This window comes from Dunckerocampus dactyliophorus, chromosome 9 (genome assembly GCF_027744805.1).
Source record: "Dunckerocampus dactyliophorus isolate RoL2022-P2 chromosome 9, RoL_Ddac_1.1, whole genome shotgun sequence".
NCBI lineage: Eukaryota > Metazoa > Chordata > Actinopteri > Syngnathiformes > Syngnathidae > Dunckerocampus > Dunckerocampus dactyliophorus.
In genome coordinates this window covers 21,504,203-21,524,933 of record NC_072827.1, presented here as the reverse complement: position 1 = coordinate 21,524,933, position 20,731 = coordinate 21,504,203, and the positions used below count along the sequence as shown (strand labels likewise).

At 39.1% G+C, this 20,731-nt stretch overlaps 1 protein-coding gene across 3 annotated transcripts in view; it reads left to right on the top strand.

Moving 5' to 3' along the window:
- The window catches only part of dachd (dachshund d), a 163,640-nt gene that overhangs the window by 139,324 nt on the left and 3,585 nt on the right, over nucleotides 1-20,731 (top strand). For all 3 annotated transcript variants that reach the window (XM_054786879.1, XM_054786877.1, XM_054786878.1), the window contains exons 7-10: nucleotides 14,030-14,175; nucleotides 14,663-14,810; nucleotides 14,914-15,057; nucleotides 16,338-16,406. In XM_054786879.1, coding sequence (XP_054642854.1) covers nucleotides 14,030-14,175; nucleotides 14,663-14,810; nucleotides 14,914-15,057; nucleotides 16,338-16,406 — 507 coding nt within the window. The remainder of the gene's footprint in view (nucleotides 1-14,029; nucleotides 14,176-14,662; nucleotides 14,811-14,913; nucleotides 15,058-16,337; nucleotides 16,407-20,731) is intronic.

The following is a 20,731-nucleotide window of genomic DNA, read 5'->3' as shown; positions in this document are numbered from 1 at the left end:
CGTCTCTGTACTTGCAACATGAGCATCATAGTCAATTAAAACCACTTGCTTACGTACGTTAATGTAACAGAGAAGATGCTAATGTAAATGGCATGTAGCATAATGGCTAATGACAAGCACGAAACTCAGCTTGCCAGCACATTATTTTACTCTCTATTACTCTCTGTTTTCACAGGGTGACTAGTTTAATGTTACTTTACTTATTTTTATACTTGTATGCCCATTAAGATGATTGAAATGCTTATAACATTACCTCTCCCGTTAATAAAGGGTTTAGTATGGTGACAGTTTGACCCTGGAACAGATTATTTCTATTTCCATTCTTTCCTGTGCGATAAATTGTCATGAATTTCTTAAAGTTTGGTCTTGCAGTCAATAGGTGAGATTGTACTGCCGTTTTTTAACGCTAACTTCTCTACAAAACATCCATTTTATCAAGCCGCCCACTCCTTTTATTTAAGAGCTCCTCGGAAAAAGCGAAAACAAGAAAAAGTCCTGCATGCTTTTATGCAGTCATCACAGTCGGCCGAGCCTGTAATCCTCCCAGGTCCGATAATGACACAGTCCTCTGCATTTATTACAACGGCGGATGGGAGGGAGGGAAAATGCTGACTTTGAACAAATGAACACTCTGACCTTTATGCAATAAATATGACACGGGGCCGCATAAAAAGACAAGATATCTTCCTCCTGAATGGAAGTCAACGCAGTTAGCATCTCTTTGCGTGCCTTTGCCGCGACTGAGCGCACGATGAAAGACGCTCCACCTCCCGCTAAAGTTCAATTTGTATCTCATAATCTGCTCTTATTAGGAGCGCCACACCTCATATACACAAGGGTGGGTCGTTTGTCTCTCTAGACGTCTTCACGCATGGTTACTTTCTGTAAGTTGATTCTAATTGGGACCTCTAACAGCACTTAACATGCATGCAAAGAAGAGTGCTTCTTTTTGGATACTTAAACCCCAACATCTTCCCTACTGAAGGAAGTCTCTGTCCACATAAACACATTTACAAGCTGCCACCAAAAAGGCTCATATCAATATGATGAGGTATTTCTTATGACTGCTTGTGTAGTTTACATTATAGAGTGCTTTGTATGGGGTGATCTATATAAAATACCAGCCAGACAGGCGGTAATAAACTCAAATGCCACACAAGCAAGAGAAAACACCTCTATAAGGTAAGCCAGAAAGGCGGTAATAAGTGTAATAATAAATTTGTCCACATGACTACTACATGTATTTGTTAGTGTAAGCTAACTTCTGCCTCTGGACTGCTGCACACAAAAGAGTGAACATGTCAAAACGTTCACCCCTGCTGTGTTGCCTGTGTTTACTTTTCTGACAAATGAACCACAAGGTGGCGGCGTATGCCGGCTTGACTTTATTTGAGATTTTTCACGCAGCTCTACAAAGCACCCACTGTAACAAATTTATTTTTACAGCCATGGATTAAAATTAGTGCTGTCAAAACTAACACGTTAACTGCGGTAACTAATTTATTTCATTAATTACGTTAAATTTTTTTGTGTAATTAACACATGTGCACCAGAGCAAGCATGCCTCTCTGTTATGACGGCAGACGGAGCAAAGTGGAGTGTCTGGAGTGTCCCCACACCGAGTCTTAAGCTCTTTTCTGTTCATTGTGACCTGAACACATCAACAGCAGTGCAATTCCAGCATCACATACTGTATGTACGTCCAACTCACGCACATCTCTCGTCCATTCATTCTGGGAACGACACTCATTCTCATTACAAGAACGCGAGATGCATTCAGGGACACTGTGAACATCACAAAAACGGCTTTATAATGCCTGCAAGTGTAAATAAACAGGAAGATAAAGAAAAACATGAAGAGGATATTCTTATCACTCACTTCTTAACTCTTAATTCAGATGTACAATTTGCTACATTTAAGTATGCTGGAAAATACATCGAAAACGAGTAAATTTACCTTAAATTACGTGACGTTGTTCAACGCAACTCCTCATTGCTCATAATAACTCAGTGTGATTCAAATGTTCTGCTACTATTAAAGAGACTAGTGTTAGCTTTTTAGACTTGTGTGGTATCTTTTGGCTTGATTGACATATTCAGTTCATTTGGAGCTGTGAGTATATACCAATATATGTAATCCTGCCCTGTCATTGATCTTTCTGCTCATGAAATACATTTCAAATGGGCATTTTTTTATTGAAATAAAATGAAAAATGTCCACTGCTAATAAACAGAAATATTGGCCAAATATGTATGTAATATGTATGTATGTATTTTTTAAACAATATATCAAATATTTTTAAAATGATACAAATGAGTTATGTTACTGAATAAAAATACTAATAACAATATTATATTATCACTGGTAGTCATGAAATTAAAAATTAAAGTGTCAATGTAGTTTTCCAAAACTATGTATAATATACTACAATAATGTACTCTAATTATTGTATCCTTTATTTTATTTGATATTTTACATGAACATTTTTATTTGTACATAGAATATTTTGTGTATGTGTTATTTGATTCTATGTATATAATGTAAACAAGGATAATAAATAAAATACAAATACAAATACTTTACATCAAAGTCTATATAACACACACATACATTGCACATCACTATTTCATGTAATAAAAAGCAATCAAAAGTAAACATTTAAAGTAATAAAATCAAATAAAAGTAGTAATCTAATACTAATAATACATATATTAATAATACTAATAATAAAAGTCAGCCCACAGGCCGTAGGTGCCAACATAAATGCAGAAACCGGTGTGGACAATATAATTATTACATATACACACGTGATCAGTGGTACTCCATAAAATGATGCCCAATGACTCAAGGAACAACAACGAAAAGAAAGCAGTGAACTCGGCATCAAACTGGCCATTTTTCTGCTGTGAGGCAACAGTGCCACTTCTCTTCCAGGTTGTGGTGAAGTTGTGAACTGGTGTGGAGCGTAATGACTGACATTTGCACGCGCTACAGTGATATCACTCCAAACGCTGGTGCAGCCATGATGACTCCAGACATGTAGACTGCCCAATTACTGCATGAACTGTGGCCACAAAGTCGACCAATGACTTAAATGAGGGGAAAAAAGCCACGACGTGAGTGAAGAAGTGAGGTATAATCAAAGGGACATGTCCATATACTGTAAGTGGACGTTTGGTCACTCTTGAAGCCCCTAGAAATAAAGCTCTATTACAGTAACATGAAAGTCCCATTTCATCTCCATAAAACACCTCATGAAAGATAAAAAACGCCGCAAGTTGGCCGCTGCTCTGGTTGATGTAGACATCGCCCACCTCCGATAAAATCACCTTGTCAACCAGGGATGTTAGCTAGGCCTGGAGGAGAGACCCCGCCAGTGCGAGCTTTAGTAATTGATTTGCACTAGTGGCGCTTTGTCGCCCCCTTATTCTGTGCTGGCATTAATCATAAATCATTGCTTTAACAAACTCCGGCGTTGGGCCTCCCCCGCTTCTCGACACAATGTTGGATCAGACGGAATATTTGACGGCTTTGTTGCGACGGGAAACAACCTGTCACGCCGTGGGAAAAGCAAACAGCGTGTTTTGTTCGACAGACTCCAACGAGCGTACAGCGCCTCTTGTCAGATAACATTTCCACCAGGAGCTTGTTCATAAAATGCAAAGAAAATGGGAGGGGGTGTAAAAAAAATAAATAAATGGAACGGGAAGCAAGTGTGGCTTTTACCCTTAAGTGGTGCTTAGCTTATTTAGTAATAAAGCATAAATACGTAAAGGGGTAAAGTCTCAACATAAAGGGTTGCATTAGGTGATGTTAAGATGACTGTGGGATGAAAAAGTGCATTTTCAGTGGGACATTTTTCGGCACGAGGAACACTTTGTGCCGTTTGAGGCTAATTTAAGAAAATTACAATTCTGCAATGTTTTACAAATGGCACAACATTTCCACAGGATGTCTTAAGGAATAATGGAAGTTGAATGTAGAATGCAAGTAGAACATGATCCAGAACCCCCCCCCCAACAACTCCCCTTCCTTTTTTCTCTTCTTGGATGAAAACGCTGGCATGTGTTTATTCCTCACAATCGCTTCACAACCGCCGACTTCAACTTAATTACAGCGAGCGACGGGGGCCCGGCGGAATGGAGCGCTCTGCTTCCAGGTGATATTTTGGAGGAAGAGGGAGGGGGGGAGCTGGCGAGGCTGCCAACAGCAGCTGTGATGGCCACATCCAGGATCCAGGCCCCCGTCGCTATGAAATGAAATACCACATGCAAAATAATAATAAATGTAAAAAAAAAAAAAATAACGGTCAGGTCACTCCCCCCTACCTTCTTGTCACCAATAACATTTCATGCACAACTGTTCCGCCGGATAATAGCAGCCACAAATAAAAAAGGGGACGCAGTAAATACATTGCATTCTGAATGGAACGCCGTAATTTAAACAAGCAGCCCCCCCACCACCATCACCGCCGTCCTCCATAACTCCCTCTTTTCTCCATCTTCCTGCTTTGAATAGCTGCAGAGGGAGTCCTTGACAGCGTGCTAGCAGTGATGAATTACCTATCCAGTTAATTTTCTCACTCCTCGCCTTCCTGTTGTTGTGTTGTTGTTGCTGTGCCGCTAAAACAGGACTGACTTGACAAACTAGAACTACATGTATAACAAATATATGTAATAAATATGTATATCACTTGGAGGGATGTAGGCTGATGGCCAGTTTACATGTTACTAAATGTGTGTTGCAAATGGGATCATATATATATATATAATACCGGCCATTGCACCGCATGGCCATGTAGGTTTGGATTTTTTGATACACCCCTTTAGCAGCTGATAACTCTATTGTTTGTTTTTTCTTTGCTGATTAAACCCACTGAAATGAATGATAGCAGCCAGACTAAACTAGTGTATACACTGTTTTGCGACACCCTGTATACTGTATAAATTGCACAATAATTACTGGACCAATAATTAGCAGGGCAATATGAGGAATTATGATGTCATACCGATAAATCCAATGACATTAAAAATAGCTCAGATAATCGATCATTTAAAAAAAAAAAAACACTCCAATGAGGTGAGATTATCCGTACTGTTCTTTTTTCTCCTCAACAATGAGGGGGAAAAAAAACATTGAGCACACAAAAAAACGTCATCAATCACCTGGAGCCCCAAATTGCTACCACACCTGTGAAAAGTGCAAGAGGGTTTGCCAGAGACCTCTGTGGCGTCACACCAGCTGCTCGGAGCATGTGCCCGAATACAGTGCACCTTGCTGGGCCATGCCAGGTGGCTCCCTCCGCTCTATACTCTGCTTCTCCTAGTTGTAATGTGGTAGTAGTAATGTCATGATATTTAATTAGGTCAAATCAACAGGTACAGTTGGTCAAATCCAAATTTGTTGGACCTCCAGGTGTGCACAAAGTACAGTTAAAATTTTTAAAAGCCAGATTTAAAAAAGTTATTGGTGTCACATGAGTCTTGTGAAGCAGAAAGTTATCGGTATTGGTATCGGTTTCACAAAACAGATATTGTGCATCTCTACTGTGTATATAGAATGTTTTAAAACATAAAAAATGTGACAAGTATTTTTAAAAATAAATATATTAAAACATTTTATAGTGACTTTTTAAAATGAGTAAGGCAAAAAACCCCAATAATAAATAAATAACTACAACACCAAAAAAGGAATAAATAAAATTAAGTGTGAAGTTGCGCTATAATCCGTCAAAAAAAAAACAAAAACACTATTACTTGACTATTACGCAAGTTTAATTTCATTGGAAGTTTAATTTAAGAGCTGACATCTAGCAACTTGATGATAAGTTCTTACATGAACGGCTATAACTCTTATAAGCTATTTTTGTTGTCATTGTTATATTTGTCCAAACAAAGGTACCTTTAGTTGCATCAGGCATTAAAATGAACAAGAAACTGAAGAAACAAGGGTGGTCCGATCATTTTTGACTGTATCAGTTTAAATATTTATTACGTGAAGTCAAGCTATTGTTGTAAATAGGAAAAGTAAAATATATATATAGAAATGTGCAAGACAAACAATAAAAAATGTTTTGTTTTTTTTTAAATAAACTTTTTTGAAATAAACTGGTCTGAAGCGCTGTGACTGCCTTATACCCACACTGAAGTGACCAACAAATGCTGTATAAAATGACACACAAACCAGCCAATGACTGCATGAACAGTGACTGACAATGACAGAAGGTTGTTTGGCACGTGTGCAATGATTTATACATTGCCGCCTGTCAAAAAGCGGAACAAAAGAATGTCAAATTAAATTAAAAGTATTAATTAACAATTCATATTAAAAACTAAAATTGCTAAATTATTAATAATATATGTAGAGTTGTACTAGAAGCAAGAACAAAAAAAGGAAAATAAATGGCCTCATTTTGTCCTTCTTTTTTCCAAATGTGACAGACACACATCGCAATCTGCGGCAGAGCCAGAGGAAAACCTTGGGAAATTTAGCCGCAATCTCAGGATAAATAGCTGTAATTGACCTTGGGAGTTGAAAATGTGCCATATGTTTCTGGTTCCTGTGTTTGAAACTGGCTCCCTCAGGACATTTTGAAGCGGGGAAGGGAGGTGAGGAGAATAGACAGACAAAAGAAAGAGAGAGGAGGAAGAGGAGGAAGAAGAGGATAGTAAAAAAGAGAAGATGGATGTGTGGATGGTTGAGGCAGAAGAACAGATTGAAATAGCGACAAGCAGGAGGCGGGAAAAGGGAACGCTAGGGCAAAGGTACATTGGGCTGGGCCAGTCAAAGTGATATATTGACAGGTGATGCTTTTGTCCTTGCGAGCGTTGCTCCTCCCAGCAGGAAGAGACGTTTAAAAAAAATAAAAAATCTGCAGCTTGTCAGCACAGCAATGCCCGATGACTGCATGCTCTCACTTGCACAATTACATTTGATTTGCCGGAGCCGCGAACCTCCTTCAAAATGGAGTAGTTATGACCTCTTGGATGGCCATTAGGCGCTAACACAGCATTTATTCCACCTGCACTTAAAAGCCAATGGATTTGGAAAAATCTTGTCAAGGGGAATCATCTGTCTCTCTCCTGCTACAAATGCAAGCACAGGAAGGAAGGAAGGAGAAGTCGTAGTTGGATGCAATTGGAGCACTTAAATAAACATGAGGCTTGCTTATCTTGCTTATCTTGTCCGTGCACTTTAAAGGCTCTCTCGGGCTAAGTGGACCTTTCTAAATGAACGCATACAGTTTGAACAAAACTATTTTTTTTAAAAGACACTTTTGTTATCCTGCAAACCAAAGCGACTCAACTCTGCTTGCTGATAATGCTTTTCCACTGTCAAAACAGGTACTACCAGGTAATAGAAATAGTCAGCTGATACAATACAGGTGATGTAAACTACTGCTGGTCGGGAGTCATTGTAACACTAAAATAAACACACACGCTAACGTTAGCTTACACCGTTGCCTTAACTCTGGACGACTCCACCGCCTCCACTTTGCTGCAGCGCTTCTTTTTTCCCTCTGCCTTCAGTTTCCTTTTGGATCAAATTTGAGGATACATGCTAACATGAGCTTATCCTGTTGCTGCAACTTAGTTCTGGACCCTACAGTTTTATACTCCGCAGTGTCCACTTTGCAGCAGCACTCCTTTTTGTCTCTGCCCTCAGTCTTTTCTCGGATAAAATGATTCGACTTACTGACAGCATGCATGATGATGGTTTGAATGTCAAGTTTTGTTTAAGTTTTCATTCATATTTTTCCAGGAATCATATGAATTTTGAGGCTTTTTAAAATATTTTTCGCAGTTTTCAGTCTCCTTGTGGATAAATTGTCTCCTTGCTGATGTGACTGTGCAGGTTGGTGGTTTGAACACCCAGGTTTTTGGGGGCATATTTTCACAGCAATTTTTGATTGAACTTGGGCTCTGTTCGGTTTTGTTTTTGCTGCCCTCAGTGTCCTCGTGGATAAAACTTGAGGATACATGTTAACATTAGCTTACGCTGTTGTTGTGCCTTACCTTACCTTACCTAGTAATATACTCCACAGTCTCCACTTAGCAGCTGCACTTCTTTTTGTCTTTGCCCTCAATTTCCTCTCTGACAGCTTGTGTCTCCTTCCCAACAACATGCATGTTGATGGTTTGAACGCCAAGTTTTGTTTAACTTTTGAGGCATATTTTTTCGGGAATCGTATTATTTTGCAGCCCTCAGTCTCCTGTTAGATAAATCTGACTCCATGCTGATGTGACTATTTCAACTTCAAGTTTTGGAAGCCTGTTTTGACAGGAATTTTGAACTCCAAATACTACGACCTCTTGGTCTCCATTTGTGTTTTTCTGCCCTCAGTCTACTCTCCGATAAAATGGGTGGATACATGTTAATATTTGCTTATCCTGTTGCTGTGCCTTAGCCCTGGAAACTCCACAGTCTCCACTATGCTGCCCTTCTCCTTTTTCTCTTAGTCATCAGTCACCACTTGGGTCAAATTTGTCTGCTTACTGATGTTATGCATGATGATTGTTTGAAATAATAGTATTTGCGTTTGCTCACTTGCAGAGTGAATTTGTTCTTCTAGAAGAAGTTCTTTGTCAGGCGGGCATTGTGAACTGCAGCTTTGTGACTTGCTAGCAGCCCCGACTCCACCCACTGAGACAAAGACACTGAATGACTGACAGGAAGGTTCACTCACTCCTTTCATTGCGCTATAGAACCAACACCGCCAGGTTTTGAGAGAGAGAGAGCGAGGAGGAAAACAAGCACGCATGCACATGTCAATTTATCAAGGCCGGCAAAGTGATCAAGTTTGTTTTCATTTATTGTGCGATTAATTGATTTAACGATTATCGTGACAGGCCTACATACTGTACGCGTATGCTCTTTTCTTTCAGTATTTGTATTTTTTCACTCACTAATAATAGAATTTGGAATGTAGCACAAGTACAATACTTGAATTAAGACTTGCTCAAGTGAAAGTACAATTAGACATAACTAAATGTTAGTTGGCTGTCTATTGTGTCTAGTTTATGTGAAAATGATCACGTCATGGCATTATTAGAGTGGAGCATATTTTGATTAAGTTTGGACCTGGTGTGAGGATTCTGCTGAGAAAGTTTGGCCAAGAGTAAACATGCTGATGGATGTATGAAACACACACTCATTAAACACACACTAGCACTAATGTAGCCTCATCACATTGGAGCTAATTTCCTTTTCATCACGGCGAGAGCAAAATGAGACTTTGCTTCATCCCTGCTGGGGGACAAAGTCAAGGGCCCGCGGTCGGCATTGGGCTCGATTAACAGGTAACATTTGGCACTCTGCTCTCTTATCACAGCGTGAAAATCAAACGCCGTGTTTTTTTCCCCCCCTTGCCTCCCCTCCCTCGACATTCCCATCGCTTAGAGATGAAATCGCTGGCTGCACAAAGCCATTTAGGAGGGAGAAGAGAATCAGGCTGGCCACTGGGCCGTGTTGTTCCTAAATGCTCTCCAAAACATTAACGTGCATGGGCAGAGCCTTAGCGGCGGCCACCTTAAAATGTTGACATTTAGCGTGACTTTTTGGAGAGTGACACCCTCATATTTTTCTTGTTGGATGTCATTAAATCTCAACTGCCCTATGGCCGTGCCTTTCCATTAATAACCACTTCACTGTGCCTTGATTCTCTCTCTCTCTCGCTCTCTCTCTCTCTCTCTCTCTCCACATTCTTATAGCAACAACTCCATTGCTTTTGTCTAGTGGCGTTTTATACGTATAATTGGAAATAATGAAGCCTTCTGATATCTCCATGAATTGTACTCTTAACATTCAGCCTAAACCGCACAAAGTCCCATTTACTGTTCTATGGTTATCATCGCTGCCGACACTTGGTTTATGATAACAATATGACCGTGATTTTCCTCGTAATGAGATTAAGAGGAGGTACATGTTTTAAAGGACAGATGTAGCAGCCAATAGCGAAATATTCTTAAATAGGACTGAATGACTGTGAATAGTGTTTGCTGAGCTCATGGCTACTTTAAACTAGGGTTGTGAAGGATAAACCGACGCAACCGGATATCCGGTTTGACAAGCGAGAGATACAGTAGGTGTCCCCTGGATTGATATGAATCAGCCATAAATGCACCGGGTATCACATGACTGCCAACCGGTTGACAGTGCATCTCTTAAACAACGCGGGAGCCTGCCTGCCGTCGAAAAGATTGTCGCACCTACTCCGTAGCTTACCATGACTGAAGACGAGAATGGATGTGAATAGTAGCAGAGCATACATTACAGCGACCTAATTCATCTTATTTATTGTGTAAAAGTAAGACAGGAACAACATCAAATTAAAAGCACTAAATGAATACAGGCTAACCATTCACCAGCACGAGCCTGGAGTTTGTTTGTCAGAGAGAAGATTATAATATATACGATATAATATCGCTGTTTGATGTGTGCTAGCTTGAATTCACTTCAGGTTGGGCACCAAACAAATCTTACCTTCATCAGCATTTGGGACCAAGTATTGAAAGAAATTGGTATAAATACAGTATAGTAGTCTATCTGTGCAGAATGGGAGAAAGCTCGATGGCTCTTTCAAGGACCGTTGAGCAAAGTGGGACAGGTGGCTGCTCGCAACAAACATAAACATGCAAAACTATGGGATTTCTAACTGTACATTATTTTTGGAAATTGATATCCATTTCCATAAAATTTGATGTAGTTATTTAAAAAATATGATGTGAAACATTTTCTAAGTGTTTTTTTATCATTGTGCCTGAAAGTACGGCCCCTAGAGCGAGTGGCCTGGAGGTTGGGGACCCCCGCCTTACAGCATGCTTGGAGATATGGTGCTCTTTTACACATTTGAAAATACTGTAAAAATGCCACTTTATAGAATTGGCTTCTTTATTTAATAATCTAAGATGAATGTCTACATCAACAAATGTAACCACAGAATCGAATCAAATCGTTTGTACACTGTATTGAATGATATTAAATTGTTCTGTTTTTAAAATATATTGTTTTTGAATCATATCGTAACCCGTGCATCTAGATGCATATCGAATCAACTACCACAAAGAGATTTACAGCCCTACTTTTAACAGTACCGTTGTGAAAAAAGGTTTTATAATCAATCATTAGACAAATGGTCAGTGACTTTTGGACGACCAGTTACTAAGTCCCGCCCACGCACCTGCGAAGACATTTTGATGGTGGCCATGTTTTTCAAAAAATAATTTTAAAGGTGTGTACCAAATTTTGCTGTGATTCGGCTAAACAAATTTCAAGTCAGTCCCACTCATGTGGTTTAATATCAGCGCCGCCGCTTACGCTACTGACACAAACGCATACATACACTTGGCGGTGGCCATGTTTTTCAACCACACACACATTTTACGGACATACTTATGCTTGCCAATCCCTTAAATCCCAAATTTCCTGGTGATTCAGCTAAACACCCTAAAGTGACAGTGGCCATTTCTTGAGAGCTGTGTGAGAAATTTCAAGTCATTCCGACTCATAGGGTTTAATAACAGCGCCACCGTGTGGTGTATTTGTCAGAAAAGTAATAGCGCAGGGAGCGTATTGACAAATGTTCACACTTGTCTCTGTCCTATCACGACATAAAACAAAACACATGTCTACAGTAGTGGCTTCTTAAAAGTGGATACTTCATCATTCCTCTAAAGTCAAATACTCAACACATTTTAGTCCATTAGGCATCCATCCATTGTAATTAATCACACAGTGAACTCATTCACCTCAAATAAAACCATAAAGGTTGTTTACTCCCTCTACGGGCCTTCACCGTCTTCTCAGGTGGAAAGTTGGCAAAACAAAATTCCAATAAATTACTAGCCTAAACTGTGATTCCTAACACTCACATTTTTTTTTTTTTTTTGGCACTCGTCATGTTTCCAGGGCATTTTGCAGATGCTTGAAATAATCTCCAATGTTTTTGCTCAATCTGCTGTGAGGATGGGCGAAATAAATACTTTAAACTAATTAATGTAGCACCAGCTGTTCCCGCCACTTGGCTGGCATCGGTTGAATATTGATGGTGAGCAGGTTGGGGGGGTATGAGGAGGACGGGGGAGGCGGGATGTGTTTGTGCACCGGTTCTCCTGCCATCCAAACACATAACGTGATGGTGCCCTCTACCAGCCAGGCTTCCATATAACATTAACTAGTGGCAGTGCTGATATGAGTGTGCTGAACCCCTGCTTCCATGCCAGCATCCTATCGAGCAGTTAATTGTACTGGCCTGCATGGATGTAGCTAAACTTCCCATCACTGACGTCAAGTTATTCTTCTTTAGACGGCAAACTCATTGAGACTGAATCAACAGCGCCTCTGCTGGTTGTAGCCAAGTGGTGCACTCAATTTTGCCTCAATTGCTTCAAGTTGTAATTAATCCACAATGTGAACGTACATATGAATGAATGTATTCTTGTACATAACATGTAAATATTTCCAATCTAAATGATCATTTCCGTCCATTGTCCCTGGACAGGTTGATGTTTAAACACAGTTAAAACACTTTAAACGCAATAAAACACACAATAAAACAATTTACCGGAAAACTTGATCATAGTTAAAAATAATTATAATGATAATAAAATTAGAATATTTGTAGTAATAACAATTATACATTGTATTCATATATTTATTATTTTAGTTAGTGGTTAAAAATGTAAAATACTGTATGCTACTACTACTAATAATATAATAATAATAATTTATTACCAAAGTATGGTACCAGCAATGGCTAAAAATATTACATGTAATAATAATGATAATGTGTAAAAGTAACTTTATACCTACTAAATGGCCTCTTATGTAAAGGAATAAAACATATAGATTTTTATGTATGTATTAACAATTAAACATTGAATTTGCTGCCTCACTTACTGTAGACAATATATTACATACAGTATACAGCATATTATATACAAAAAAGACATAAATTGATCTATTTATTTATGAAAATATGTATTCCTATTCACTTCCTGTGGAGATCCTTTCAAGATAAATCATCTCCCTGAAATTGGACAAACACCAACTTGTCCAATCAGTGTGTTGTCTTTCCCTTCCCTTCCCCTCCTCTCCTCTCCGTCCATCCATCCTGTGAGGCTGGACGGCAGATGGCGGGGGTTGTAGCCCTGCTCAGGGCGATGAATGGAGGATGATGTCATCTTAGATTTGACAGACACCTCGTGTGCGTGCACGCACAAAGGAAGCCTCTCTGGAGATCGGACGGTGGCGGGTCTGTTTGTGATTTTTGTTGTACACATGACATCTCTTAAATGGAGGGGGAGCTGGGATTTATGTACAGATTAATGGTATTTTTAGTCCCCCCTCTGGAACACTGCAAGGAAAGTTATACAAAGCTATATTAAGTCACATTTGTTCATAAATGCATTTTAATTAGTACAGTGGAAGATGTTGAAAACAGTTGTTCCCAAAGGAAACAGTCTGTTCCAGAGTCCAACTGTGGCCACCATAAAACCTTTATTTAGCGGCACATGCAATGTTTTCACTTTCTTAACGATCATGCAAGTGTAAAAAGAAGTTAACCACTGTTGATGTTAAAAACGATAAAACACCAAGTCCTAATATTAATGACCAAGATGTAACGGGAACGGGATTTATGTTGAATGTCTGCCTCAGATGTCATTTTTTTTAACTTTCTCAATTGTCAAACAAGTGTAAAAAGAAGTTAACCACTGTTTCTGTTAAAAAAATGGAATATTGAGTCTTCCTGATCAAGTCATACAAGTGTAAAAAGAACCGCTGTTAATCATCAAAACGATAAAACAATAACAAATGACGCCACAAAAAGCCAAAGAAAAAGGAAAAGAGACACAGTCTTTTGCGAAGCATGACAGCCATTCAGACTCTTGACTTTTTTGTGGGTTATTTGTCCCAATGCTTTTAAGGGTATTCGGCTTTATGCCACCCAATTTACACAACTTTTTCTAGTTGTTGTTTTTTTGAAGTTTTAATCAATATTTCCCCTTTTGTGTCTTTTTTTCCCCACAGATGATAACCCAATGTGCACACCGACAGCGAGAGATAGCTACGAGCGGTTGTCGCTGGCCGGACAGACTCTCCCTCCCGGCTTCCCCTCGCCATTCCTCTTTCCAGATGGGCTGTCATCAATAGAGACTCTCCTCACCAACATACAGGTAATTATTAGAAAAAGACATGTGTTTTCTTGCTGCCCTTAGTCTCCTCTTGGATAACATTCAAGGATAAATTAACTTACCTTGTTGCTGTGCCTTTGTTCTGGACGCTGCAGTATTATACTCCGCCGTCTTCACTTTGCAGCTCACCCGTTTTCCGGATGCCCTTAGTCTCCTCGTGGATAAAATTTGAGGATACATGTTAACATTAGCGTATCCTGCTTCTGTAATTTGCAGTATTATACTGTATCCACAGTCTCCACTTTGCTCCAGTGCTCCTGTTTTCTCACTGCCCTCAGTCTCATATTGGATAACATTTGAGGAGACACGCTAACATTAGCTAACCCTGTTGTTGTGCCTTAGCTGTGGACACTGCAGTATTCTACTCCACAGTCTCCACTTTGCAGAAGCTGCCCTCAGTCTCCTCTCGGATAAAATCGCTTACAACGGACAAGTAAATACAGGAGAATAACACAATTGGTGTTTGCAGGGCCTGCTGAAGGTGGCCATCGACAACGCGCGGGCTCAGGAGAAGCAGGTCCAGCTGGAGAAGACAGAGCTGAAGATGGAGCTGTTCCGAGAGCGGGAACTCCGGGAGACTCTGGAGAAGCAGCTGGCCATGGAGCAGAAGAACAGAGGTGACTAAAAAAGCCAGCAATGGTGCTATCAGTTACCCTCTTAGAGCCCCGTTTACAGCATATGTCCAAGAATGTATTTGCTCATTCTCTTTTCCATTTTTAGCGATCATCCAGAAGCGCCTGAAGAAGGAGAAGAAGGCCAAGAGAAAACTCCAAGAAGCTCTGGAATACGAATCCAAGAGGAGAGAGCAGGCGGAGCAGACTCTCAAGCAGCCGTCGCCCGCCGATAGCATGCGCTCGCTCAACGGTCAGCAAATAACCTACTAATCTGCACTCTTTTTGAAATCATTTTGTTCATTTTTATTAGAATTGATTGTAATTGTATTGATAACATGTATATTTTATTTAATTTATATTTTATGTATTTTTATTTGATTTATTCTTGTTTTATTTACTGGTCAAACTATAACAAGCTATAAAAATAATGAAAACGACACACTATGTAATTGAATTAAGTCAATCAGTAAATTGGACTTTATTAGTATGGAAGCTTCATACAAGGAAACATGTAACAAGGTGCTTTACGTCACAATCAGTTTAACAACAGAAATGAGCAGGACCCCGTCCTATCCCACCCACAAAAATAAAACCAGGTAAGAGACAACATAGAAGAGATAAAGCATAAAAGAATAAAATCCTCCGTTCAAAGCTAGGGCAACAAAAAAATGTTTTAAGTTTACTTTTAAAACTGTCAACACTTGCTGCTGCCCTCAGATCCTCAGGTAACGGGGGGGCATAGTGACGGAAAGAGGCCTCACCGTGAGTCTCAGTTCTGACTTTTGGGATTGTTAGAAGATTATTGCCTGAGGGTCTGAGAGCTCGGGAAGGTTCATATGTTAAAAGTAAAACTGATAACTAGAGGGAACTAAGACCTTTAAGAGATTTAAAACCAATAAAAGTATTTTTTTTAAATCAGCTGTAAAACTCACATGGACCCAGTGCAATGCAATTAATTGTGAATGGCCGTAAAAATACCACTTTTCCTCATAAAAACAACTTGTTCTAAAATCCTGAGAGGGAAAAAATACTTTATCACTGCAATATTCTGACTTTAGTCTGTAAAAAATGAAACTTTCTTCTCATAAAATCTCACACAATGCATATCATTGGTAGTAACGAACTGACACTTGTGTCATCAAATCAAAATATAACATAATGTATTTTTATTGTGTTTGAATTTGAACCATTTCGGTTCCAATTCCGATTCCTCGTTTCGATTCTGGTTCCTAACGATTGCGATGCTTCTAAGAGGCACGGTCATAAACGTTTGCATGTATCTGCTAGCTTGATTGTTCTCATTTAAATTCAAGGATGCTGACAGCAGCCATTAGTATTAGCAGCTACACTAGCATTAGCACAACATGAGAGTCTAGTCCACTAAAACGAAGTGTCCTAAATGACTTATTTGAAGGTGCAGTTACTCCAAAGAGTGTGAAGTATTGCATTTGTGCACTCACCCTCACCTGCGGGCTGACATTGCGACGTCAGGGTGGATGTTTAACGGCTCTGATCTCTTTTCTCCCACAGACTCTCTGACCCCTGAGATGGAGAGCGAGCGCAGCAGTGGAAGAACAGATGCTGAAAGGACAATACAAGGTACACGGCCTCACATGAGACTATAAATCTATTCTTTTTTCTAACACACACACACACACACAGCGAGCGGTGGTTGTGCGCCATCGCTGCTCACCATCTGGGCCACCGTACTGGGTCAAGATCATTGCTTTTTCTTTACAGCCAATATTCTTTCATTGCTCCACTCGACAGTGAGAAGAAAAAAGAAGAGAGTCCTCGGTAAAAGACTCTAGGTGGCACTGGTGTCTCCAATGATAACGTAAAAAGCTACCACTAAAAAAAGTTTAAAAAAGTGCCCTCTTCGTGTTTGTGTGTCCGAGCACATCACGTCGATTGACAGTAGATGGCAACTTGACTAGTAACTAACTAGCTAACTAACAACCAAAAAACTATCACTAATACAAAAGTTACATAGTAATTGACTCCTAAGAAATAAAAAGTTACGTGGATATTTTCAGCTGACTAACTAACTGACTGATGAACAAACAACAATATCAGATGTTACGTGGAAATGCACTGCTGATTAAGTTATGATAATCTACAATGCTATATGGAAATGTATTGCAAATTAGCAACAATCCAAAAATGTGCACATAAATGGACTGCTAACTAGCTAGCTGGCTAACTATAAGGTGCCCAAAGGTCGTGTTTTCCCAGGTCATGTCTTGTTTTCACGCCCTGTCCTGTTTTGTTTTATTTGATTTGATTTATTTATTTTTAGATAGTGATGTAAATGTCTTGTTTTCCATTGGGTCATTAAATAGACTGGCATTCGGGCTGCGTGTGATATAATCCCTGAGAGGCTGCCGTGTCAGCAGCTTTTTGAATGAGTGCCGTGAAAAGCCAAAGAAAAAGCCAAACATTTACACAGCGTCAATCTTCGGATGCTTGTCGAGTTGAAGTATTGTAAAATTAAGGACGTCATGTACAATGGCTGTTTGGATTCCCAAGTTTTTTCTGAAATTATGAAATATATTTTGGAATTATTTTCGTGACGCTTTTTGAACATTTTCTTTTTTTGACCGTCTTTTGAGTATCTCATTGCCGGGCCGAGTGTTCTGGTTTTCGGTAATCAAAATATGGTCACCCTAGCTAACCAGCTAAATGGACATCTAAAAGTGTGCGTAACTTATTATCTAAAAAGAAAATACAGGAAAAGTGACTAACCTTAAATGAATCAGCGAGCTAGCTATCTAACTAGTGACAGTCTAAGAAGTTAGCTTGAACTTGACGTCTAGCAAACAAATATTACATGAAATGTACTTCAACCAAAATAACGTGCTGAGTAGCCAGCTAACTAACTAACTCATTAATGACAGTCTTAAAAGTAACATGTAAATGTCCTGCTAGTTAACTAACTGCTATTGAAAAATGAAATGGAATTGAACTGCTAACTAACTTGCTCGCTTGCTACGCAGCTCACTAAGTAAATGAAAATCTAAAAATGTGGACTGCTAACTAGCTAGTCAAATGACTAACCATCTAAAAAGGTACACAGAAATGTAAATGTAGCTAGGTAATTAGGTAATTAACTAACCAAAAGTTAAATGCAAAATGACTAGCTAGCTACCTAACCAACCAACGAGATACATGTGAATCTGTTGCTCAGTAACTAGCTAGCTAGCTAGCCCGCTAACCAAAAGTAATTAAAAAGTTGAATGGACACTGACGGCTAACTAACTATGAAGCGATTATGGCTAACAACACCAAAATAAAAAAATTTTGCTTGTCGGAAGTGATTTTTTTTCATAATACAAGGTTATTCGGTTTTGCGTAAAGAATTTAGACTAGTTTTGTTGTCGCAATGTTAACAAACTTGTAACCCTTTCACCTGCGCCAAGGCTAAAAGTGTTTTCCCCCAGTGTCGTCGAAGTGCGAGTATAAGCTTTTACCGAGGCAGACGCCTTTTTGTTGTTTTGTTTACCGCTCAGCAAATACTAATGAGTCATAAAAGCAACAAAAGCTTCGCAATCTTCCCTTTGGTAGCAATAAAAAAGGCCAAATCAATCCATTTTATGAATCAGCCTTGTGCATTTTTAATGCTTTGTTTGTTTGTTTGCCTTGGGGGCTGTGGCGAGGGGCAGCGGCGGCGTGTTTGGGGAAGTGCGCTCCGGTGATAACCTCGGTAGGCCGGCTGCTATCTGTGTTTACCCAGATACAAGACACCTCGCTAAAGGTGTAATATCTTCAATTATCACGCCGACGTCGGCTCACATTAAAACGTCTCACCCCTTATCGGGGGGAGTGGGGAAACGGGGGGGAGTGTACCTTTATCGGAATTTGACGCTGAAAGTGGAAATTATTCATCTTTGCAAGGCAGAACAGAAAATTCACCTCTAAACTGTCTTAATGTAACGTTTGGGAAAAGACGTGTTTTGGTGAAATGTCATTCACTGACTGTTGAATGCAAAGAGCTCACTCGTCATTTTCATGCAAAGGTGCTACAGATGCTAATACTCATGATAGCGTCTTATGTCAAACCACATTAGCATATTTGAAAAATTCTGGCATTTTTACAGAAATAAATAAGACTTATTCTTGTGAGAGTAGGACTTTTATTCCCACAGGATGATGACTTCTGTTCTTGAGGCTTTAATGTGGAAATAATACTACTCTTTTCTTGTAAGATTATCGCCTTTTTTCTCCATTTTTTTTTGCTGCTAAAATTAAGAATTTTGTCTGGGGAAAAAATAGATCTCATTTTCTGGAAGGTTATTCTCATAACATTATGGCTTGTGTGTGGAACACTTATGACTTTATTGTTGTAGTTAGCAACTTTATTCTTGTTGTAAAATGCGTACAGTATTAATTTCCTACAAAAGAGCCGGCACTTTGTGCTGTCATCAATTCAAAATATGATATAATATAATAATAAGTGTCATTCATGGTGTTTTTGTTTATTTTCACTCAGTCCCTCGTGGAGTCAGTGGCAGTAAAAGAAAATGTTCACATCGCCGCCACCTTGGAGGAGCAAGTGCCGTAAATAAATGCAAAATAAATAAATAAAAATAGGAATGAATAAAAAAAATGCAGGCTGTTTTTTGTTTAGTTTTTTTGTTCAATTAGAGAAGTGTTTGCCTGCCACCCGCGTCTCTCCTGTGCCAGCCTGGCTGTATAATTAACCTCCAATGGCAAAAAGTGATGTTGATGAATTACACGGGCAAAGAAAATAAAGAAATAAAGGAAGAAATGTGTTGGTATATTCTCCTCGCCGAGGGATTGAGGGAGGGTGGTGGTCGGGATGCGGTGGGGGGGGCGAATAATGAGGGCGTAAATTTAGCAAAGTAATTATTTCTATTTGTCTTTTGTCACACTTCTCTAATTCTGCAATATGAACACAGTCGGTGTTTATTAATTGCTTTTTACTGTCTTTTGAATGGCTTCCAAGAGGGAGCCGTCCTCTTTTCACAGGCGGGGGGGGAGCACAGGGGGGCACCCGCTTCGCCGATATCTTCACTATCGTCCTCTTTTCCTCGCAGACTTTACCCGACCCTGCACTCCCCAAGATAAACTTCTTATTGTTGCAAGATTAAACATCACGACACTTAGAAGTGAAATGAAAAATGAAATAAATGAATGTCACTGAAGCCGAAATAAATAAATAAAAAAAAGACTGTAATTAATGAATCCCGTAATTGTCTTCATAAAATATTTGCACGGGCATAATTTGCATAATTTACATGTATTAATTAATCTTTCAAAGGAATTTTTATGCTGAGAGAGGCCAAAAAACATTTCCCGTTGTTTTATTCAGCATCTTATGAAATATGGATTTTCTTTAATGAACTTTGGATTTCAATATAAAAATACTTAAGTTTTAACAGGTTTTAATGAGGCTGTTTCGTAAAACAATGTGTCAGGACTTTGCCCTTTCCTCTTTTCAATTTAAACTTTCAACATTTACACAAACAAGCTAATAATTTACTCACGAAAAATGTGCAATGCTGAACATCCACGAACTGACTGGAAGGCGAATTTGTAAAGAAAATGAACAAAAAGTTATTAAGTACCATTAAGTGTGATTTTTTTTTTGCAAGGCTTTAACAAACCATAACTACTATTAATTACTACATACAATCCACAATGTGAGACGGAGATTGAGTGTGAAACAACTAACGACAATCCGAATATATCTGGAAAAATTCGCAGTTTTTACTCAAAAAACACCACCTTACTTATTTTATGGGGAAAAAATGGTTTTCTTTCTACAACAAAGACGTTTTGACAGGATTACGATTTTTATACTTGTAAGATTTCAAACGTTTTTCTAGCATCAAGTCTATTCTCATAAGATTACGACCTTATATATAAATTCCCTGCTAACAAACTAGCTAGCTATGTCGTGT